The sequence below is a fragment of the Tachypleus tridentatus genome, chromosome 7 (genome assembly GCF_004210375.1).
Source record: "Tachypleus tridentatus isolate NWPU-2018 chromosome 7, ASM421037v1, whole genome shotgun sequence".
NCBI classification, from domain to species: domain Eukaryota; kingdom Metazoa; phylum Arthropoda; class Merostomata; order Xiphosura; family Limulidae; genus Tachypleus; species Tachypleus tridentatus.
The window spans coordinates 65,700,452-65,726,774 of record NC_134831.1 but is presented as its reverse complement, the minus strand read 5'-3'; the positions used below and the strand labels follow the sequence as shown (position 1 = coordinate 65,726,774).

At 33.2% G+C, this 26,323-nt stretch overlaps 1 protein-coding gene across 4 annotated transcripts in view; it reads right to left on the bottom strand.

Annotated features, from left to right (window-relative positions):
* The window catches only part of LOC143255860 (CCR4-NOT transcription complex subunit 6-like), a 79,168-nt gene that overhangs the window by 10,203 nt on the left and 42,642 nt on the right, over positions 1–26,323 (bottom strand). For 2 of the 4 annotated variants that reach the window (XM_076512190.1, XM_076512188.1), the window contains 5 exons: positions 6,282–6,350; positions 4,484–4,641; positions 3,457–3,611; positions 1,091–1,242; positions 323–556 (listed from right to left, as the gene is read on the bottom strand). In XM_076512190.1, coding sequence (XP_076368305.1) covers positions 323–556; positions 1,091–1,242; positions 3,457–3,611; positions 4,484–4,641; positions 6,282–6,350 — 768 coding nt within the window. The remainder of the gene's footprint in view (positions 1–322; positions 557–1,090; positions 1,243–3,456; positions 3,612–4,483; positions 4,642–6,281; positions 6,351–26,323) is intronic. The other 2 variants (XM_076512191.1, XM_076512189.1) reach the window with 1 other exon arrangement.

Below are 26,323 nucleotides of genomic sequence, written 5' to 3'. Positions count from 1 at the left end.
CTGGTAAAACCATTTAGAAAACAAAATTATAATCTTTTGTCTCTATTATTACAAGTAGCAAGCAGTAAATATGATTGCTCAAGTCAATATTTTCTTAAACTAGATACTAATTAATAGCTAGTCTTGTAAGTTTCGGCTACTATCTTCATGCAAGTCCAAAGGGGGGGGGGAGTTATTAATTAATAATTAGACTTAGGTGATCATACGGACTGGTAACCATAACATTGATTAAAATCCAATCATGACAATTTTATTATACTTACTTACAAGTACAGAGATTTACTTAACACAATTTGTACATATATCAAAAGTTGGTCTTTACCTGATTCAGGTAGGGAATTAAAATCTCCACAGAGAAGCAAAGGTATATTGTTGATATCAGGCTTCTGTGAGCCTGGACGGAAACTCTGTGCAGCTTCTTCCAAAATCCCACGTAATTCACCCATCAGCATCATAGTCTGAATGAGTTTAACATCGCAGTATTCTGGATCCCAATGTATGTGAGCTGTACATACCAGTAGAGGCTGATGAATACCAGAAGAACCAGGCAACACCCCTGGAAATGTATACAAATATCAATTACTAACTGCAATGGACATTTAAATTATTTACTCTTTCATTTCATATTTTTAAATAGGAGGAAGAGACAATAAATAAGCAAAAACACCCACCCAAGTTCTTTCTCCTAATGTACAAAAACACTATCATCTAATACAACTAAGAAAATTTTTCCAAACAAAGCTGCCATAGTACAAACAAACTCACAGCTTTGCCAAATCTTTTTCTGATGCTGTTTATAAGATCTAACCTTGTAGTTTTTCAATCATAAAGTTTAGATGTACTATTTCTCTGCAGTATTAAAAAACACTAGTTATCACATATCTACAGAAGACTCTCTTCTGTATCTTTGCATTACATTCATAACAAATATGTTACTTCCTACCAAAAAACAAATCATATGAAGCATACAGAGAATATATAATTCAAATAAGTCTTCTACTTTGTTATCACACAGATAAAAGCAGCTATAAAATTGCTAGTTTTTACCATGGACAGAACAAAGAAGGAATCTGCTATTCTTCAAACTCACCATTCTCAAATGCTCCGTTATTAATTTGCAGAAGTGCTGCTAGACCGATGTTATCCTTTGTCTGAACCCTATTCAACATATCATCAGATCCCTCAGCATTAGCCATAGCCAACTGGTTGAACTCCACCAAGTGTTCTCTTATAAGTGAAAATCTGAAGTAAAAATTTCAACAGTTGGGTTAATTTTCTTGTTACATATCCTTCAAAACATTAGTACAAAGAACATGAATAATCTTTTTCTTTACAGAACAAAGAAATACAATGCTAAGGTATATTTCTTGTTAGTTACACTCAACAATTTCCACTATATCAGTACCAATGATGCATTTACATTTAAAACTTGTTGCACCAGATAGATAGCATACTCTTGAAACATTGCTATGGTTCAAAGCAGTGCTCCAGGTAATTTTTGCCATGATCAGTATAGTACTGATAAAATTTTGCCCCTATTGGTATTTGCCAAAGGTGTTAAGTAATTCAGTATCACAGACAAATGTTTGTATGCTGGTTTATATAATGACTGAATCATTCACAACAATTTGAATGTGTCAGTATTATCTTGCTGTGTATTTGGCATCAAGAAAGTACTACAAAAATATATACAAACTATTTACACATTTATTTTTAATTTCCTTAGTTCTATGTTTGTATGGTCATGAAAGCCTTGCCATTCTTTTATTTTTAGCACAGTCTCACATTTTAACTGCAGAACTATGATCATAGAGTGAGATATCTGACCTTAATGTTACAATTCTGATTAACACTTTCTTTTCAGTCCTCACAGAGCATCAGAATTTTGTCCTGAACATGTTTTTTAACAAAAAAGCTCTTTCAAAATTAATGCTTCTTACAAAAGCATACAGTTAATTGACATGTTTTTACATGTTAAGATGTTTCACAGTACTCACCATTTCCTGTAATTTTCACCATCATCCAATATAGATAAAGACTCAACAAGTGACCTTCACTTGACTGAACAGTTTTTACTGCTGAAATCTCTCTCTTAACATCCAAATATCACTATAGACATCTAACATGAAGCTTGTTTTTAAAAGTAATTTTAGTGAAATGTTGCTACAACAGAAAGATAATAAACAGCATCAACAGAACTTTTCATATTTGACTGTCTTACAGCATGTGGTTCTTTAATTTGCAATTCTTCATCATTGAAAATTCTCTGAAAGGTATGCACTTTTGCAGTTCACATTTCAGAGCTGACAAAGAAATAATACACTCTATTAAACCTTGAGTTGTTAATTGATTTAATCATTATGATGGCAAAGACATACCCTTGGGCAAGGCTGTGGGCTGTGTGATGTATCTGTGTGAAAATTATCTGAACACATCTTTATGATCTGAATGTATGATTATTTTGCATTTGAAAGTGCCATTAGATACCATTTTCAAAAACAATGAATTTTTGGTGGCATCACAATATCAATGGAATGTCAAACAATATCAGTATGTGTAGTTCTGATACATGCTCTTCTACCATAATTTTACAAGGGCTCTGTTGATCTGCATAGTCACAATCACTTTAATATCAAGTATTCAACCTTCTACATATATACAAGCAACAAACACTATATTCTTCAAGTCAATAATCAAAGAGTATTGCTCAAAGAACCACAATGTCTACTTTTCACTTTTCTATATCTCTCTTGAATATTTAGCTTTCAATAGCAGGAGACTAACTTTAAAGCATAATTGTCTTAATAATCAAAATTATTCTAAAAAATGTCATCCCTGTTTAGGATATCTTGCCAAATGTTCTCATGTATTTAACATCATATGTTAAACAAACAAGTAATAAAACTGACATGGCACTCAGCTTAATAACTGAATTGTGATTTCATGTTCTTATAAAATGATGTTAAAATATATCAACAATTATATTTATTTTAAACACACATCTTTTTAATGATGGTGGAATATACTACATTTCAACAGCACATGTATAATATTCCATCATCAAAAATACTCTTCCTTATGCTTATAAATTGTTCTTTGCCTACCTATTACTATATTAGCATAATATTGTTTCCTTATTTAAGTGTACACATCTTGTAATTTTATCTCTTCTATGGAACATTATTTATATAATTATTTCTTATTCAACTGTGTAAATTATGTCACTTTTACTTTGTGTGCCTTAAAGATAAAGATAAATCATAACATTTTATTTTTCTTCTGAAATCTTTAACAAATTTGGACTTTCTTTTTTTAATTCACAACAATCATGTGTTCATGAGCCAAACTTTTCTTTGAGTATTTGGCCGTATTTCCTATCTTTATGTTCTAATTGAATATTTATTAAGTGTAGTAATGTATCATTACATTAAAAAAAAGAAAGAAAACATCACTTACTTGTTTGAGCGGAAAAAAATGGCACAACCATCGACATGTTTCCTTTCACTCTCCAAAACTATCTTTGCTCTTGACTTTGGTGAAAAAATACCATCATAGCCTTCACTCTTCAATTCAGGTAGGAAAAAGTTATAGAATTGATCAGTTTCAACTTCCTATAAAAATTTAAAAAATATAACTAATAAAATTTGAGTAATTATCAGACTGAAACTCACTCTTATAAAACAGTGTGTATGTGTTAAAGAAAGAAAACAAAAAGCAGTGTGTGTGTGTGTGTGTGACAATAACCACTTTCATAATGCATATTTTTAGTAGTAGACAATTTTTTTTTCCCTCTTTCTTGATGGATTGAGTATTGAACCAGAATTTATCACACAACTGACATAAAAGTAAAAGAACTTTTCAGCCTTATCTCCTTAAAGTAATATGTTGACATGAATTATCCCTTCACAGCAAAAAAACAGCAACAATAAAAACATTAATTTAGAAAAGGTACAAACTTTATCTTAAGAGGATACACACACAGTGCTCATAAAAGCACAGAGCAGTTATCCAAAAAGTATTTTCTTACAGAATATGAAGTAATACCGCATCATGGAATAGCTTCATGATGTGATTGTTTCAATAGCAAAAAACAATAACTGTAGAACAACGAGTTCCACAATTCACAAACTCAAAGCGTGTTGCTATTTAAAGAATTGTTGTTTTATGATAACACTAGTCAAAACAAAGTGTATTATTTCATTAATTCTAGTTATTGTAGGGAATTAAAATAAAGAACTTTTTATTTGGTAAAAATAGAATTTATTCTGTACCAAAAATCATATATAATGAACTTTTTTTCAGGTGTACTGAAAGTACAAAAAAGGTCACTTCATAACAGTGAGAGTAGAATGTAGTTTGTAACAAAAAGCAGCATATACATTTATGTAATTTGGTTTTGTATTTATGATGATGATAATATAAAGTAACCTAAGTCGTAGCTATGTGTCAACAGAAATACCAATGAAAATTAAAATAGTCTAACCTGTAAAGATATTATGTCTGCAGAATAGTGCTTAATCTCTTCCATTATACACTTCCGCCTGTACTCCCAGTTGAGAGCCCAAGTTGGACAGTAACCATACATCTGACGGGTGGCATATTTAGGACACAGTATATTGTAACACATTACAGTGAAAACACCTTAAAAATAATAAGAGTGCAGGATATAAATGTAAATATACCAACGAATCTTGAGGATCAAATAATTTTGAATATCAAAATGTAAATATGCCAAATCACAGAAATTAAAAAAATGTTCCACTGAAAGTTATATTCAAGTGTATATAGAAATACCATCATCCCTCCCAGAAAAAAAGAACAGCATAAATTCAACACAAAATGACATACTAAATACAACATTCAAGACTAAAGTATTTCCCAGCATGTTATAATACTGTATAAAAATAAACCTTTAAAAACAATGTTAAGAATAGGTTGCTATTAATTTTGATTTTATGCATTTATTTTTTATATGCCATTTTGCTGATTTACAATAGTATTCTTTGCAGTGAAATATAACTGAAATTATTATAATAAGAATTCTATATTTTACACAAGTAAATATTTGTATTTTGTAATTTATGATATGTAGCATAGATTAAGAGAACAAATTCCTTTATGTCAGAACTAGGAGCTTCAAATAAACCATGCACAAGAACAATTACTTGTACATATAAAATAAGTTGGTGAGAATTTAGTTTCCCCATTGGACTTTACTTTTACCACACAGAGTAAATTCTAACAATAAGTGGTTTATAAAAACAAGTTTGCAAATTGTGTTATGCATTTAGTTTTAACCTATTTTAATTCAATAATTTAAACTGAAAAATCATTTCAAAAGTGTTTAAAGTTTCAAGGAATTTAAACATATTAAAACTTTAAAGGAGTCAACATTTATTCCCTTCCACCATTACTTTAAATGCATTGTTTACAGTTTAATAATTATGTTCACAAAAAACTCATTTTAAAAAGTGTTTGCTTTCCTTAACTTTTTGCACATGCAGGGAATGAGCACAAGATTATAATAGTCCTACTTATAGTTCTAATAACTGTTTATCTTTCTTTACTGGCCTTATATTTTCTCAATAAGAAATATAACATCTTACATGTCACACATCACAGTCTGGTATAGTGCCAGTAAAGAAAGGTGTGTTAATACTTATTATCACATGAATTGTGATGTAATATTACACACCCTAGAGTTCAACAGATCATATTTCATCAACAAAGTATTATACATCAAAAATATGAAGCAAGCATCTCGTTTAAAATCAACAGAAAGACAGTATTATGTTGAATAGGTCTTTTATTATTATCATTATTATTCTACACACAACATTTATTGATGAAACTTTGTGGAATGAACGGCAACTGCCTGTTGTGGAGACACAAGTGTAGAGGATGACATTTCAAAAGTCTTCTGTCTTTAGTCTTCAGGTCAGTTGCTGTCCATTCTACAAAGTTTTATCATGAATACTCTGCTTAAACAATCTGTCAAAGAGCATTTAATGATGTTACCAAACCTTGTTGGAAACATACACACAATTCTTTTCCAGTGGATTAAGATGGTCCTTTATGAAATAACCACAGAGTTCTTTTAACTACAACTACTTAATTAAGTTTCTCAAAAACTGTGGAAAAAAAAAAGACTGGATGAAGAGAAACATTTTATTCATTTTAACCTCAGTACTCAAGTCTCCAGTTTCTAATTCTAGCTCCACTAAAAGGTTTAGCAAATACTGAGTTTTGTTAGTAAGAATTACACAATAGCAAGGACTTACATGAAGGATTCTGTCTAGTTGGATGTTCTAAAGAAATCCATGGTCTCTGGGGAGGATAAGGTGAGGTGACTAAAGGTGTAAGAGACAAAAAAAAAGATATCTAAAACACCTGCTGCTTCTTTACAAAAACAAAGTTCTTCATGATAAGTTCATTAAACTGCAACTTGCACCAAGCAGTACCTGGTTTTTAATGTTAAATTGTGATCAGTAAAATCCAGTGACAGATCTCAACATACCAGCACGTTACAGTGTGAAAATATGAGCATAAGTAAAGCTAGCTCATATAAATAAAGAAAACAAAGTGTTTTAATTATTGTGTTAAGTTTCCAATTTAAACTATGATCAAAATAACAACCTTAACTTTGTATCAGAAGAGTTGTTGTGTGATAACAAATGTCAAGCCCCTTCAAACCTGCTACATGATATCTAATTAGTTACAGCCAATTTGAGATTTCTTAAGGTCAGCTAAGGTGCATAAACTAAAACCAGAAACAACCAACATTTACATAAACCATAATCATAATTTGATACCAAAGTCATATTCATCTGTGCCACAACACAAACTCTTAAAATTTTAAATATCCTAAACACTAATTTTTGAGAAGAAAAAAAAATTCATTTTATATCTCTATTCCGAGAATAATGTCAAGTGACATAAAAGGTATTTTTTTTCAGTAATTAAAATATGCTAAGAAAATACTTTGCATTATCATGAATAAAAATTTGTGAATATTTGTCTAATGATAAAATTATAAATGAAATAAAAATTACAATAATAGCAACTTTTATCTTAGGCAAGTTCTTATAATAACAATTACAATGTGTTGATCCAAAGTAGTAGGTCATCATTAGGTAGTAAGTGTTACAATAGAAACGGCAAGTGAATTAAGGAAAAAAATAAACATGATCACAACTGCCTTTGAATGTAAATATTACCTGAGAGTAACCCGATATGTGGTTCAAACTGTTGTAAGTATTAAAATCATATTTTACCTACCCTAAAAATTGTTATTGTATTTTTGTAATTATTCAGTTCAGTGTGTTCCTTACTAAATAGTGAAATTATAAATTACTTTTTCAAAACATTTTTTTCTGAATAAATATCTAAAAACTAATGTTTAGTTTGTTAATTAATGTATTATCATTATAATAAAACATTTAAACAATAATAGAATGAACAAGCATTCAGAATACAAGTTGAACATATTATAAACATTCAGTTAAATTATGTAAAAAAATGAATCAAACCAATGGCCTAACTTAACAGATCATTCAAGTAGGCTATCTGTCCAGTTAGTAGAGTTATGAGTTAACACTCCACTCAGTCTTAACCTTTATCGCTTTATAAACTTTTTATAATTCCACACAAGTGTACAGTCCACAATTTTGATTCAGCCAATCATACTTCTGTGAACATTGTTAAAGTGTTGCTTAAGGTTGTATACTTTATTATTCCTAAAGATTTTGTTACACAAAATACACACTGGATTATTATTTACTTCAATCACTACAGATTTCAACTCACAACTTTCATTAAATCCTCGTTTCACATTTTTCCATTCTCTTTTCAGCAGTAATACCAGAATCAATTAAATTTGTCTTTATTTTCTAAGTGTTCACCATCATCTGGATTCTTTCCTTTTCAAATTATCCACTTATACATATTATGTGATAAAAACAGAATATATTTAAACACTTGAAAGTTGCATAATAAATATGTTTGCAAGTACATACAAAACAACATACATTTGATAACAAACATCTAAAGCAGACTGATGTTACAAAATGGATAGAGTCTGTGGCAGTAATGAAGTGCACGACATTAGCGATGACGTGAGGCAGTGCAGTTGCTGTTTACCAAATCTGTGATAGAAAAATAAGTGATGGAAAAAGTTGATTCCTAAACTTGAGCTGGCCACAACTATACTATCCATGTTACCAATAGCCATAGTGTTGCCCACCCCTAATTTAGGGTATTACAAACCAGCGTATTATTTTAAGGTTTAAAATGCTGTAAAGGTGACCATTTTTAAAGACTGGCTGAATACAATTGCTTGAGAACAGTATATGATTTTCTTACGTTTATTATTCTGTTTCACTATCACAGTATTATTATTTTATAATCAGCATAATTTTCCTGTATTAACACTCCTACGAAAAGTGGGGCCTAATAGGCCCCTGAGCAACTTGAAAGGTTATTAATATTAGGCTAATAATCTTGTATTTAAATGAAATTGCCATTTAAATCCATTAAGGAATGGGTTAACGAGATTCCCACTGTCCCTATCTACTATCTAGTGAAACCAGGGGAACAGGCTTGGAGAAATCAGGACTAGAAACGTCTTTTCGTAGGAGTGTTAACAAAGATGGAATGGGAGATGCTTTTATGGTGTTACTGTGACTTATCTACCACTGACTAACCTTCCACACTGAAACATAAGACACCGAAAACAACAACAAACAATTCCTGCACAATTTGTTTTTTTTTTACTTCCTATATTTTGGTTTAGTTTGGTATATGTTTAGTTCTGGCTTCTTACTATTAACTAATGTAATCATTTTTTCATTTTTATTTATTATACATTTTTACAAAGTTTGGTAAGTCATTATTGATGATCAAATTTTGGAAATTTCAAACAGTACTTTTTTGCTAACATTATAACACTTTTAAGAGGTTCTTTTTGCTAAAAATTATAATTCCTCAGGTCATATTGGGTATAACCAAATTTACAGGTGAACGCTATGTTCCTGTTGACTCTATAACTAAAATATTCGGGTCCTAACCAAATTCTAATAGTATATTACTCAAAATTCTTAAGAAATTTTACTGTATCCTCAACTTTGATGCAAGGTACTCAATTTTAGCCAGTTCTGCACAACTTCATCTATTAATTCTGCCTACATATCTCATTCACTTTTTATATGAATCAGACACAACATTAACAGGTGTTGCTCAGATTTCTCTGCAGGGTTTGTTTCAGGGTTCAGCATTTGTTTTTTTTCTATTATGTTATTTTTTCTTTTATGCAGGCCATCAGTATCATAACTAAAAGACTAATAAGTTAAGATGTCATTAAAGTAACTTAAGATAAAAACTGTAACAATCCTTCTAAAAATAGAATTATTTCAAAAGTAGATTGAGTACTGTATAGTACAAAATGTAGAAACAAAATCTCAGTGTAGATATTTATCTAACTTTCCCACACTGCCTCAACACATTCAGGTTTTGAAACCTTCTGTAGCCAAACAAAATTTAAATAATAGAATTAACCCTTATAAAAAGATAAGAAAAACAGATTCCCTTTTCCTCAATGTCATTTAATAAATAGTAATCCAGTCAAAAATAAGTTCATCCACCCCTTTTCTTTGCAAGCATAGTAGATATGCTAAGGAACTAGCACTCAGTTTCATAACATTGATTTCTTCCTGCAGAACAATCAGTACATGCTTTAGTTCCAAATCTTCACAGCCTGTTCTAAGGCAATAACATTTTTTTGTCCAAGTTCCAGGATTCACTAGGTATGGCAAGTTGAGATTCTATATGCTATGTCACAATAAGTTGGCACTGAGTTCTTATCATGCTTCTAACAACTTTAAAATTAAAAATATTTTTCAAATAACACTAAGTTTGGTTTAATTTATGCTTTTAAATATAAACATCAAACTGTCTCAAAACTTAAAAGAATACAAATACTCTCGACCTTGGCTTTAAAAACCTGTTGTCCATCATTCTGAAATAAATCTTAACAAGTCATTTTGGATTTTCAGTAAATGCATATCTATCAAATATCAATCAGTACAATATCTTAGGGTCAAAGACATTTAGCTCTAGCTGCAGCAGTTCACACCTGGGTATTGACAAAGCTTCTATGGTAAAGGTAGTTAACCTTCTGGGCTATTTTTCTCAGTACTAATTACAAAAATCTTAGGTTTCCCACACTAAATACAGGCAGTGGAGCTTTGTAATTTGGTCTCACACAGCATCTTGGTTAGATGGCAGTAACAATGTTAATGAAGGAGATATCACTGTGTAATAAACATGTCATATTTACTTCACTTACTAAATTTTTAATACACCAAATTAAAATGAATATACCTAATTTTCATTTGACCTCATACCTCAGCTCTATGTAAAAACCAATGGTGGAATATCAAAAGACAAAGCTTGAAAAGGATTCTTAGAGTTAATACAAATCATGAGATGGCCCTCCATTCTTTTAGTAGGTAAAACTATTTGACAAGGTGTGTCATTTACTAAACGTCACACATGCATCACACATTATGTCTTTGGCACACTGTGCATAAATTTGCTGTATGCACAGTTAGTGTACAAGTATATAAAAAATTCCTTGTGAACTATCACGAAATTGCTTCATAAGAAGACATAAATGTGTTGAGATTACAGGAATTATCCTCAAATTATACACATTCATCTTCCAAATGTCATTTTACACCTAGAATAATATTTCAATGATATTACTGACTTTAGTTTACTGATGTTTTAAAAATAATATGACTGGCAATTGTATTGGCCAACTCTAATTTTATCTAAGGTAGCTTCCTTTTCTTCAGATAATGTCTGGCTGGAAACAGTGAGTGTAGATTCAATAATAAGCAAGATGTGACATTGATATAAATCAAAGTACCAATATTTTGTGAGCAAGTGGCCTCAGAAACATTCCCATATGAACATGACAACTGCATTCAGTTTACCTGAGTTTTGTTTCCATTTCCCAACTAATTACAATTTGCACCATCACCATTTTTTTTTAATTATATCTTTTGTGTTCTAGTATAGTTTCTAGGTGTTCTTCTAAACTTTTACATGCTACAGTCAAAGTCTTTCATGACCAAAACTACTACCGTCTACTTAGCTGTCTTTGACAGCTTCATGTGGAATGTTATTGTTTGCATTTCCTGGAAACTCGTGAGCTTTCACTGTTAAAACAAGTTCTGGTATTTTTTTTTTTTTTTAAGATACTTCACACAGAAATATTTTGATTAATTTTTGTAATTTATTCAGGCATTCAGTGAAGTGATGGATTACGCATCCACTGGCTATTCTATTAATTCGACAATGTTGAACAAGTATTCCTAAGTCTATACTGACAATTTGAATGGACAACTGCTTAACAGTAATTGAAACATCTTTCTAATATATTACTTCCACTTTGATTCTGACAGAGCGACATTGATGAAGTCGTTACAAACAGACCAGTGAATGCATTGCCTTATTTAGCATTTGAAAAAGAGAAAAACTATGTGTTACGTATTTTTGATTGGTGATGTCAAAGATCTTTCAAGTATAAAAACAACGTTGGAAAGAGGTTGTGTAACAACAAAGGCAGAGTGGAAAAGTACAGAAGTAGTGTTTACCAATTAACATGTCAAAATCAAAAATGGATTCAACCTTTGCATCCCATCTTATTGAAACTAAACATCAATTTGAACCAGAACAAAACTGTAAAATTTTACATATCTGTGAAAAAGGTAAAAAACAGTCTGGAAAGTTTGGAAGTAACAGATGTCTAAACACAAATCCAGAAAAAGTTATAAACTGACCAAACCAACTTAAGCTATTTCCCACTTCTTGTCCCACTTGTCCCTAGGTGAATGTCAAGGTCACTTCTGGTATTGGTATTAATACTTTTACTGATAAAGCAAAAAACAACACCTCAACCTTCTTAGGTCATATTCAGGTTAACAAGAAGGTCAAAACATTGTTCTCTATTTTGTTAGTAAAATTATTAATATCCATACCAGCCATCCTGAGATTATATTTTTACTTCATGTAGGTTTCTCATTATCACAAAGGTCACTTCTGGTTTTGTTTTAAACACATATAAATACTAATATAAAAAATTTCATTCTATACCTAATGATTGTCTTTATTGATAAACCCACAGTCATAGTAAATGGTGTCTTTGTAACATGTACAACTGTCTCATTTTTCCTAATTCTGTAAAATAAACACATTGATTCACAGTCACTGGCTGTAGTTCTTCAGAATTATGAGGTTCAGATAAAACATTTAGAAATCTATCATATCTATCATTATATTAGTTTAAATTTTTATTTAAATCCAATATGGGACCATTTTAGATCCTTAATGGAACTCATCCTTTTACAGAGCAAAATTTTGTGTTTGAATTATGTTAAAGTGTGAAGTGCTATGTAGGTGAAAGACCAACTGATAAAAGTTAAGTATAACAAGATATCTTCAGCACATTTAGAAAAACATGTTAACTGAGATTACAAGGGTTCCTTGTTTATCAGTTGGGATGTCTTTAAAAGGGGCAAAATAAAATTAAATATATATTTTTTTAATGCGAGAATTGTTCAGTTCTATTAAGCTTTAGTCCCTCTGACTTATACAAATTATATAACAATAAAAACAATCCATTTCACAAGACAAAACTGAATAAAACACAATTTTACAGTTAACAAATTGAAACATGACACTTTCAAAAAATTTATGTGAAAGTGCACTATTTTCACATCATTGTTTATATAGCCTACACCTTTATTCTACATTTTATGATAATTTTCATTATGAGTTATTTTTGTACTACAAAAATAACAAAATCCAGTGTTACAAATAGTTTAGTTCAATCAAACACTAATAAAAGACAGCTGGTTTCATGGCCATGCCTATCATCCCAGCTTATAAATGCATGAATAATTAAGAAATATAGATTTAAGCTTTGAAAATTAAGAGCACTCAGTATAAAACTAAATTCACTTACCAATGTATCTTGTTAACTAACATAGCAATAAATTAAGCAGTTTCCTTTGTATAAGTTGTAAATATGTTAGGTATTCTTACAAGAGTAGAAATACCACGAGTTTTAACCACCCCCTCCCCAATTCCCGAACAGTGTGTGTGTGTGTGGGGGGGGGGGTAAGGGGTGGCTACAGCCCAGGGGCCCGGAGAAGTATGGGATAAAGAATAATGTACTCTCATTTTCATAATATACCTCAAAAAATGTAAATTCTCAACACATCTGGCCCACCAGAAAAATTCTTCAAACGCCCATGAATGTACCATGAATTTTTGAATACTTCAAAAAGGGGACCGGGGTCAAACTGCCCCCGGGCTGCGACCTGCCTCTCGACGGCCCTGTATGAAACGCACATTCAGGAAATGCTACGAAATAATGAAAATTATGCATTCTAGAGATCTGAATTTGTTTTCTAACTTATTTATAAATCAACTTATTTCGTTCAGAGTATCTCTTACCATGTGCTATTTAACACGTGACAACTTATAATCACAGTCTTTGCTACTTAATAAAATACTAGCAAGTAAACAAGAAAATTCATTACTTCTTAACGAAAGTTACGGACACGAGTCTTTCACGAAAGTTTTGTATTGACACTATGAGAGAAAAAAGATACAACAATGCATAATAAAAGTTGAGTGCCTCTTGTTATGAAAAGTTAATAAGGTTTCTCAATTACATAATAATATAAAGAATTTAAACAGAACTGTAAACAAACATCAAACAATGGTACGACGGAAGTTCTCTTCACAATACACGCAACATGATGTATTTGTTAAACAAAACCGAACGTACATAACCTAGTAAACTATATAAATACTACTACAAAATTATTAACGTGCAAAATCAAGGCCAAACGAAAACGCAATGGGAAATGGTAACACTGCCAATTTATGTATGTCGCATTTCCAGTTACAAATCCACGATTCGGAACTGCTTTGAAAATGGATTTTTCAACGATGTCAGCCTTCTTTGAAACTAAACTCTTTTCCGTCAAGAGATTAAAAAAAAAAAAGCATACACAATCATTCTTTGTGATGCGACAACTTAATATTCAAATAACTGCGTTTTTATTGAATGATAACAAGTAGAAAATCTGTGGGTATTGATAGCATCATTGAAACACTGACAGTTACACGCATTTTAAATATCATTGTGAAATCTCATTATCTACAGAGAAACAAAAACATAGAGGTATTTGTTTACTGTTCAAGGTACATTTTTTGTTTCGCCCGGCAGGTGGTTAAGGCACTCGACTCGTAATCTGAGGATTGCAGGTTCGAATCCCCGTCACACCAAACACGTTCGCCCTTTCACCCGTGAGGGCGTTAAAAATGTTACGTTCAATCCCACTATTTATTGGTAAAATAGTAGCCCAAGAGTTGCCGGTGGGTGGTGGTGACTAGCTGCCTTCTCTCTAGTCTTACACTGCTAAATTAGGGACGACTAGCACAGACAGCCCTTGAGTAGCTTTGCGCGAAATTCAAAAACAAACTTTTGTTGATGGTTAAAATACAGTCTACTGTGATTTATAATTCTTGCGTTGCTGTGCTATTGTGCAACTTACCTTTACAAGATTCCGTTCTCTCGTCAATGTCTACTAGGTTTCTTTATTTTCTCTTACTGTATTGTTGTACATCATGCTTTCCATATCTCTTCCTCAAGTAATTTCTATTATTCATTGCGATTGCGACCTTAACATGCTATTATAGAGTAAGCTCTGTTAAATTTTCCGTTAAGTTAAATGTTTAATATTTTTCTTTGTGCCTGTGATTTTGTTATACCTTACAACACTAAATATCAGGGTTCGACTCTCAACAGCGAGCACAGTACAGATAACACATTATGCAACTTTGCACGAAAGAAACACGCACAAAACTTTGTTATACCACTCAGCAACAGACCTTGAAGAATCTCCTATACAAAACAGCTTTTTCTTTTTGTGATTGGGGTGTCTCGCTGTAATAAGCGGTCACTTCTGAAACAACTTCATATAACGTTGTTTCCAAGCGCATCTTAATATGCATATACTCAACTTCATCAAGATCCAAATACACGACATTCTTTATATTAATAACAACGGGCACTTTTTAAAACTGTTTTTTAAAACAAATTCATTCTTTATTCAAAGAAAAACTGTACATTAAAAACTTTGAATCACATTAGTACCAACATACATACATACATACATAGTAGAACAGTCAATAGCAAATAGGTTCTTTTGGGGAATATGGCTTTTACCTATTTTAATCCTAACTACGTACCACGATTTAGACAAGTTTGATTTATACACCTCTGTTTCATTCCCACTATAAAACTAGCGATGTTTAAAAAAATTCAACACATTTCATTATTTGTTTGCTATCTGGTTTTACACTTATTGATTACCAACATTTCTGAAATTGGTTCACCTAAATATTCCTAATGCAATGTTGAAAAGAAAGCATCTGACTACATAATTTGAAATCTGCTTTACTGAATTGAGTCTCCTGCTGACAAACTGTTCGTGTGTACAACGACCTCCACAACCCTGAGCTTGATTTATGTTGTGACATTTTGCAAGAGAAAAATATGCTACACGAAGAATTTGATTTTGCATAACAAAACCACTTAACAACAGTACTGTATGCGAGCGGACGCGAACTTTCCTCAGTCCAGAATATATCAACGTCGAATGCAATGGAAAAAAACAAAACAAAACAACTAGATCCTGCATTATTTTATGCAATCCAAAACTTAAAAGTAGGCCACGAGGTTGGCGATGCAAAGAAGATCCTGTTCATGTTAAGTTTTGTTTATCACGAGAGTAATATGTGACACGTGAGTTTTCGCACCTTTCTCTCGCCTTCTGAAAAACGAGGTTCATAAATAACCTTCTCTTCAAAAACACGCTTTTGTAAACAGCAAACGGGAAGCAGCAGCACCGATAACCATTTTATAATTACTCGTTAGTAAGCAACCCAGATCGAGACTATAACACAGAACTATAATACTGTTCCTAAACATTTTCAAAATACTTATAAATACATAATTATACCTATACGTTATCTTATTGCTGTTTGTTTTTAATTACATGTATGATATTAGTGATTTTATAACAGTCTTAAAATAAACTTGCTCCAAGTTTGTCTACTGAGATAAACGAGTTTTATAAAATGTGTGAACATATGTATAGATTCTCACAGACACAAGAGACCATCTCCAAATGAACAAATAACGTGCTTTTATCATAAAATATACAGATTTTGAGAAATTCGTCTTATATCAAAAACATTTTTAAGTAAATGGATTTATATTTCCTTTGGAATTCAAATGACTATACCATGTAATTCAAGTTGGTAAAATAGGTCTATGAAGTGTATTCAGGATAATTACTTATCAGACAATTCTTTAAAAGTTTCAGTAATTATAATTAAAAGCTTTATGTTTTGTTTTTTGATCTCTGATAGCTTTAGAAATTGTTTGATGTTAAAAAAAAATTAAATATTTCATTCATTATTTTCAATGCAACAAATGTAAATATCACAAGAGAAATATTAACTGGATTCATGTTTATTGATATATTTAAACACTTAATGATTATCAAACATGTAAACACAGATGTCTCTATTCACACCATCTACTGAGATGTGGAAGCACTGAGTGCATGAAGATTTACATCCTCCAGAGGCTTAAATGTGAAACCGTTCAAATATCTAAGAGGTTTTAACTCCTTAAACCCAAGTGGATTCTGCCAGCATTTGCCTGAAAATCCCGATTTACCCAATGGATGGTGGCAGCATTCAATAACATTTGTTTATTTAACTGAAAACTAATTCAAATTATGTTATTATGCACACATTAGAAAAACTGAAGTTTTATAAGGTATTGTCATAACGATTAGGATTGATTGATTGATTTAGTGTTTTATGGCACAAAGCAGCTAGGCTATCTGCACCAAACGTCCAGTAAAAAGGTAAAAATAAATTAAATGTGGTAAAATACATAAAAGGAAATGAAGGTAAAACAAAACATCATTGAAAAATAGAAAAAGCATAAAACCAATGTTGACACCTAGTCTCCAATGTTAAGAGAGAAAGCAGAGTAAGAGAAGTTGAAAAGGACTTTCTGTAGCATAATGGTAATGATCATAACCCGCCAGGAAGACTAACAGTAAAGTACAAAAACCACCGTCAGTCACCTGAAGTCGGTCTTACCAGTCCTGGTTCCGGGTTATGTGTAATTATGGCCAGTACCAAAAGGTAAAGTAATAAAAGTGTTAAAAGAATGCAGCAAAATTGTAATAACAACTCGCCAGGACGACTAACGGGTAGTTCAAACAGCAGCGTTAGTCACCTGAAGTTGGCCTTTCCAGTCCTGGTGTTGAGTTATTTAATGTTCTGGCCATTTTCCAATGTCAAATTAAACTAGAGAGATTGAGACTGAAAAAGGAACCACAATTAAAAAGGTGTAATGAATAAATATCAAACACTTAAATGAGGTTAAAAAATTAATGGCCGTTAAAAACTAAAAACTTTATCAAGGTGGACAGTGTCACCATCACCAATAACACTGTCCAATGTTACAGACAAACCCTGGGACAGAACATGTTTAAAATAGTATCGTCGTTGAGAATCATAACGATGGCAAGAAAGTAAAACGTGGCTTACAGTGATTTGAGAGTTACACAAACTACACACTGGTGCATCAGTCCCAGATAAAAGAAAACGATGAGTTAAAAAACTGTGACCAATGCGTAGTCTAGTTAAAACAACTCCCCCCTTCCGAACCTTATGGAAGCTAGCCAAAGCCCAATATAGGGTTTTATTTGAAAAACTTGTTGTCACGTTGTTCACTCCAAGTGTACTGCCAGCTGGCACGGAGCCGAGCCTTGAATATCGGACCATAGTCCATGTACGGAATAGGCACATTGGTGATGGTCCCAGAGCAAATAGATTTAACTGCCGTGTCTAAAGCTCGTTCCCACGAATACCAACGTGGCCTGGTATCCAGAAAAACTGGATAAAAGTAGATGTTAATGAGAAATGGGCCAGTCGGTTTTGAATATCAGCGAGAACAGGATGTGAGCCAACGTGAAGTGATTCCAAGGCCAGCAGAGAAATAAGGGAGTCAGTATAAACAGTGCAGTTGGAGTACTGCTCAGCTTCAATATGATCCAGGGCAAGAAATATGGCATACAGTTCAGCAGTGAACACAGAAGCTGTAGAGGGGATTCTGTGTGTAACTACCGAACCGCAACAAACCCACAGAATTATCTGATTTGGAACCATCCATATAAATTGGAATGGAATGATTGTTCGAAAGATATTTAGTAAATAAAAGATGGTACTTCCAATCAGGAGTATCTGCCTTTTGCAGATGACTTAAAGAAAGGTCACATTTAGGGGCTGTAATAAGCCATGGGGGGGATGGGCTGACCAGTGGATTCTGCAATGTTTTCCAAGGACAGACCCAATTCATCCAATTGCACCTGGATGCGAAGGCCAAAAGAAGCAATGGCAGATCATCTGTTTTGAAAAAAGTAAGGCCCACTGAGGAAGGAAAACACATCTCCAAGTGGGATGCTTTGCGAAGGTGCAGAGAAGGTTCGTGAGATTCCACGTATAAGCTCTGAACTGGGGAGGTGCAGAAAGCCCCAGTGCAGAGTTGAAGTCCTTGATGATGAATGGGGTCCAGCATCTTTAAAGCCAAGGGTCTGGCAGAGCCATAGACCATTGATCCATAGTCGAGTTCTGAACGAATAAGAGCACGATATATCTTTAACATAGAACATCGATCCGCTCCCCAACTGGCGGTAGAGAGGACACGGAGGATGTTCAGTGCTCTTGTACATTTGACCCGTAGCTGCTTTAAGTGTGGTATAAAGGTCAGCTTACGGTCAAAAATGATCACTGATACGGAGTTCAGGATCAGGGTGAATACCCCGTTGGCGGCAAAAGTGCATGCAAATGATTTTAGAGAGAGAAAAACTAAAACTGGTCGCCGTAGTCCACTTCAGTACACGATTGAGGGCAATTTGTAGTTGCCACTCAATACATCTCATGTTGGACGACTGACACGAGATGTGAAAGCCGTCGACATAAAGCCCGTTTGCAACAGTAAGAGGGAGTTGTTCAGTGATGGCATTTATCTTTATACTGAAAAGTGTGACACTCAAAACACAGCCCTGAGGGACACCAAGTTCCTGTACAAAAGAACGGGAAAGTGTCAAACCCACACGAACTTGGAACCTCCTGTCCATTAAATTTTTTTAATAAACATAGGTAACCCATATATATGGAGGTCTCGCAAAATGCCATACCTCCATGTTGTGTCATAAGCCTTCTCAATGTCAAAGAATATTGAAACAAGATGTTGGCGTTTGAGAAAGACTTCTCTGAGTGATGTTTCAAGTTGAATTGTGTGGTCCGAGATGGAGTGCTGTCGTCGGAACCACACTGGGTGGGCGAGAAGGAGGTTGTTTGATTCGAGGAACCAAACAAGACGAGCATTAACCATCCTCTCTAAGGTCTTACAGAGACAGCTCGTCAAAGCAATTGGACGGTAGTTTGAAGGAATCTTGGGATCTTTCCCAGGTTTAGAGAAAGGTAAGATAATAGCCTGGTGTCAGGTATCAGGAAAAACATTCTCCTGCCAGATCCAGTTAAAAACAATTAGAAGAATATCAAGAGAAGCAGGATAGAGATAGTGAAGCATGTCATAGTGTACATCATCAGGTCCAACAGATGTACTACCAGACCGATGAAGGGCCATTTTCAGTTCCACCAGTGTACAGGGACAATTATAGTCAAAGAGACAGTCAGTTCGATAGGAAAGAGGTGAATGCTCTGCCAGAGTCTTGATGGCCAAGAAGGTGGAGGAACAAGCAGAAGTGCTAGATACCCGGCAAAAGCTTTCACCTAGAATATCGGCGATGCTCCGGACATTAGCTACCTCTTGGCCATCAGAGAGTAAGATGGAGAGGGGAACAGAATTGTAAGTGCCCACTGACCTTTCGAATCCTGTCCCATATGACCTTGGAACTGGTGGTAGAATATATGCTTGTTGTGAACTTAATCCAAGATTCCTTCTGGCTTTGACGTCTTACCCACCTAGCATGTGCACGGGCCCGTTGGAAAGTGATGCGGTTTGAAAGTGTGGGATATCTACGGAAAGTATCCCAGGCCAGTTTTTGAGCCTTTCATGCCTAATCTTTCTTTTTACGTTGTTAACGACTCCATATTGTATTCAATACGTATGTATATTGTACGAAAATTTAAAATAAAGTTAATAAACTTTGTTTCATTACTTCAGTTTACGTACAAACAAAAACACATTTGTTTCTGGACATTTAAATACTTTTTCACAACTTGAATACGCATGCACGTAAGATATTTCTTCAAGGCCATCGCTAATTCTTGTAACTAATCTACCTGTAGTTATAGTATTGATTTTGCGGTACCTAAAAGAACATTACGACACTTAATTTTTGTTTCATATTAGTTTCTGAAATGGGGGTCCGCTTATATTCTAGTTCGCCCTATAATCGGGCCAATATGGTATATTACAATTTCAAAAAAACAAAACGGTTTTGTAGAGTACATAGAACAAGAGCAACTGTTAATTTTGTAATAAAATTGTGTTAGATTTTGTTTATTTATTCATTTATATAACATGTAGATATAAATTCTACGAAACAGTAGGAGACGACTACAATAGTATAATGAGCACGTAATAACTACTGGTGCACTGAGCTAAGACAGTTGGTAACAGCCCAATATATACGTGACGAAAGAAAGTAACAATCACACATGTGATATTTACAAAGGATGAAACGTATAACGAAATTTAATGTAACGATTTTAAACGCCAAAACAATAAAACCAAAAAACTAATATTGGTGATAAAAATTACAGTAGATTTCAGGGTTTTCTTTTTCAAATATTCGTATTAATTACTCCATTACGGATACCAAATCAGAAGCGCTTAAAAATAGCATCTGAAATCTGCATATATTTTAGTCTGCTCTAGGTCGCTGCCCAGGATGTCTTCTTTTCCAGAACTTTGAACTCGTCATACAGATTAAGCATGCTGGCAGACAAAGATCTGTACAAAATGCTATTTCATATGCATTACAAAACATTAAACGTTACGGTTTTAAACGCCAAAAACCGGCGAAGCAATGAAACCAATGAGCCTAATATAATAGAAAAATTTACACACTATGGACGTTTAAAAAATATCTACATACACATTTGTTAAAAGGAAGTGGTGCAACGCACACAACTATGCACATACGTAAAAGAAGTGTTCATTATTCTGATGATCGTAAGAGTAATTAAAGCACTTAAAGATGATACTATGGGGGATGAATTACAGACGTTTTTCACTGTGAGATTCAAGGTTTTATGATTTCATATTTTTAAAGAACTCTAAATGCAAAAACAGATAAGAAACTTGGTTTAATAACGTCAGGAGTGTCACACAGATCTGACCTTTCTGAAACCGAATAAAACTTCCAACTACATAAGTTTGTACTTATGTGCGATTCGTTATATATGATAAAGTTTGGTATTCCAACGTAACTGTTGATTACTACAAAACTGGAAACATTTCAACAATTTCACAGTTAAGCAATATAATAATTGAAAATTTCCCTAATGGCATTTTCAGTTATATAACGAGAACACAATTTTAAACAGTACAACTCGTACGATCATTTTGGATAGCCGGGGAGAACAGAAGATACGATGAACTTTTAGAAAATATTAGATATTATATTGAAACTTTGAATTATGAAAACAATATGACTGAGTATTAACTTTTGAAAACCATTTGAAGTATTTAAGTAATTTCGTAGATCTTTAATTTGAGGTTTTAATCATTCAATTAATAAAATGACTACTGATTAATGAAGCGGAGCCATTTAAGAAATTATCGAAAATCAAAACACTATCAATTTGTGATGACGAGAAAACCCACTTGTACCAAAAAAATATATATACGTAAAAACGGTTGGTATGGATTGAGAAAATTTTATGTAGAGGAGCGAACAACGTTTCGACCTTCTCCAGTCATCAACAGGTTCACAAAGAAAGGAGGTAACTGATCGACAGCTGACCACATGTTTGAAGGAGTTTTTATGAGCTAGATTTTACAATATTGATAAAGCTAAGCCCTTCATGCGCGAAAAAGGACAAGGTTAAAAAACAAAATAATCCAGGTCAGCGACTATTAAGTAATTGTTACGTAATAGTAATACCCTTTGCTTACAGATTAGCAACTCGCGAAATAAGTCAATGATAAAAAAATATTTATAACAAGTTAAAGATAATACGAAATTATGCCTACAACTTTGCAGAACCGATAATCCAAAAGCCGATACAGCTCGCATATTGGAATACCACAGTTTAAATTATGAATAACCCATTAAAATACGAGTGTTGGTGAACAAGTTTTAAACACAGGCAGCTAAATGGCACATTCCCCTACAGGTGCATTTGGCAACGATTGTCAAACAAGTGGGAAGCAGATGGATGAGAAACAAGAGCACGTGCTAGTTAAAAACCTAGTCATCAACTCGTGGCATCATTTCATGTGTAACAGCTGATGATGTTTTATTCCATTTTGCATACTTCAAAAAACAACAGCAAAGTAAAAAACATTGATATACAGTACAAAAGATGTCAAATAAGTGACGCATTCTATATCTTTAGGTCCAACAGAATAATCAATACATACTTCCGTAAAACTTATTTTCCACGGAACTTTCGACGACTGACAATACAAAGGTCTTGAAAAATACCCCTACATTTCCTCTAGAATACTGAATATGGAACAGAAGATCGCAGATGGCTCGACCTAATGTAGGGCGTGACCCAAAACAAAATACAATTTATAGTACAATTCTTTCATATACTGTATTACCAAATTGTTCTATAAAGATACTTCAAAGAGAAAGTATGGTACAGCTGTTATCCAGACCTAATGTACTAAACCAACAGCTGAACCGTTTCCCTGACAACTAACCAGTATATTCAAGTTTTGCCAATTTCAAAAAAAAAAAAAAAAAAAACAAAGGTTGCTATGGAAATCAACACAAGTTCAATTAAAAGGTTTTTAAAAACATACAGCCTTCATCTTACTGATATCATAATGTTTCTAATTAAAACTTACATAGTACAAAATCTAGTTTGTACTTTAAATAGCAACACACACATCATATCGACATTTTGCAGTTTTTCATATATTTAAATATTTTGTATACTTATCTGCCACAAATGTTTTCCGAGTTCTGCAAATAAAAGTGAATTAAAAATGGAAATGATCACTGAAGAATGTAGTGCAAAGATATCTGCGATAGTCGACCCTAACTTAAAAGCAACATACTAGATAGAAAGAAGTGTACCGCCACCTTCATCTCGATTAGGTCCACGTTTTGGACGAGAGAGGGTCGGGTTCAGCATAGACCCGATTCTAAGGATTTCCTATTTTGTTTGCACTGTTACTGAATCCTAGCTAATCCTTAGGTTTGATCTGTTTTGAATTTCGCACAAAGTTTACGAAGGATATCTACGCTAGCCATCCCTAATTTAGCAATGAAAGACTAGTGGCAAAGAAGCTATTCATTCCCCACCCACAGCCAAACACTTGGGATACTATTTATCGACGAACACTGTACTCTCACCCAATCCCAAAAAGACAAATATATTCGAATTATGGGATACGACCACACATTATGTACATTCCGAGTCCAGCGCCCTAATTTCAACGCCCGCAAATGGTACATTTGTTTTTTAATGATGCAAATGATACATACATTTCCTCTACCTCTTTAAATTTTTAATTATCTATAAATATGTAAGCTTTTCCAACGTTTAAATGTTTTCACAGTCCACATAAATACAAAGTGTAAGTTTCCAGATTCCAATTTATTTTTATAATCTTACATAAACCTTATTTTACTTGTTGTACACGTAAATAGGTGAAATATTTTCATTGTTTCTCTACCTATCAAAAGAAAAAAATTATTTCCAACATAAAGTATAAAAATTACCCACATTCGACCGAACGAACCCCTCTCACACAGAAAAAAGTAACGAAGCATTCTCTTTTTATGAAAAGAAAAATACCAAAATTCTTTCCTTCTTATAAATATGCAACAAATAAATCTTTGTAGATTTATTTATTATTTGAAGTTCACCTCTTAAAAACACAATGGAAGAATACATTTCATTTATAAGTATCTGAAAAATCACTATTGCGTAACATTTTAACCTTTACGTCATCTACAAAGAAAAAAGAGCAAACTGAAATGCGAGAACATTCTGATGTTAGTCAATTCATCATGCAGTTTTAAAATCTATCCTATAGATTATGAAAGTTAAATTTATATAAAGATTTTGTAGTTAGCTACATACAGGTAGGTAGTCATTACTTTACTTGTAAATATCAATGAGTAATAAATCTGAGAAAATTACCAATTACTTCAAAAACTAAAAATTTTAAAACAAATCATTTCAATTTAGATCTATGTTGTTTTGGAAGACATGTAAACTTATATCGATCATTCTGATACTATTTCTAATATGAGTGTTTTCCACTGCAGTTATCGAAGTAAAACATTAAGACTACTAATACTTATTAGCACAACGAAATAATAAACTTCTAATATCACTAATAATACGCCTAGTGAGCCTAATGGTTAGGGTTCAGACTGCAGATTGAGAGTTCATGATGTGACGTCGATGAATACACTTCATATGTTCCACCGTGGGCGCGTCACAAAGCGAAAGTCGATTCTTACATTTGGTTCAGTGAGCCGGGCAAAGCCCTTGTGGTAGCGAATACTATTTTCTTGACTACAAACCCTCTGGTTCTAAATGAAGGACAGCTGTACCTGAATCTTAAAGGTTCATTTAATCCATGTGTAAATGGATGACATTCAGGTTGAAAATTGTAAGCCCCTTACGCCCCTATTTTTATTGTAATACACTTAATATGAATTCTTAGTCGTGTATTTGAAGCATATAAGGTATACAAATATCGGAAACAAACCACACTACATATTTCTAAAACTAAACATAATATGTCATTCATATAATCTAAAATATAATTATCAACACCAGCTGAAAATTTAAATTCCAAACGGCAAAGTTCCTGCAAATGGAATTCTACAATTTTAACTAAATTTGTTCAATACATAAGAGAACATTAATATAAATAAAAGCTGCTGTAATGAAATATTTATTTTGACAGAAATAAAACTTCAAAATCAGAAAATGTAAGACGGTTACGCCTATTCTATCAACATATTCAGTCCGAATCATCAGATCAGCCATCTACAACTTCTGCTATATATGCAGTCCTGCAAGAATGGATGCTTGTCTCTACAGTCCACTTTCCTCATCAAGGATCCGATACAGCACAAAAATGTGTAACTGTACGATGTACTATACACACGATAAATACATTGTGTGTTCACTAGTTTGGTTTAACAGAGCGATATTTTATCCTACAAATGAATATCAATAGATCTAGAATTCAATAACTTACAATATTAAACAACATGCCAGAAGGATTTGTACTTAAAGGCTGTGCTAGTGTTGAAAAATAACCCAAATATTAGCAAAGAGGTGGACAACAACGCTTACCCAAAGCTACAAATACCGTATTTATTTATAAAACGAACCAAGCTATACACAGATCACAAGATATCACTAAACTGTAGTCTAATTATTACAAAAATTTGGTTTGAATTTCCCGCAAAGCTATACGAAGGATATCTGCGCTAGCCGTCTCCAATTTAGTAGTAAAATACTAAATTGAAGACAGCTAGTCATTATCACCCACCGCAAATTTTTGGACTATTTTTACCAATGAATTGTGGGATTAACAGTCAAATTATAACGCTTCCACAGCTAAAAGGGCGAGCCTATTTGGTTTGGTTTGAATTTCGCGCAAAGGATATCTGCGCTAGCCGTCCCTAATTTAGCAGTATAAGACTAGAGGGAAGGCAACAAGTCATCACCACCCACCGCCAACTCTTGAGTTACTCTTTTACCAACGAATAGTGGGAGTGACAGTCACAATTATAATGCCCCCACAGCTGAAAGAGCGAGCATGTTTGGCGTGACAGGGATTCGAACCCGCGACCCTCAGATTACGAATCGTGTGCCTTAACCACCTCGCCATGCCGGAACCGAGCCTATTTGGTGGAACGGCGGTACGAAACCGCATATTACAAAGCGAGCACCTTAACTGACCTAATCATACCAGGTA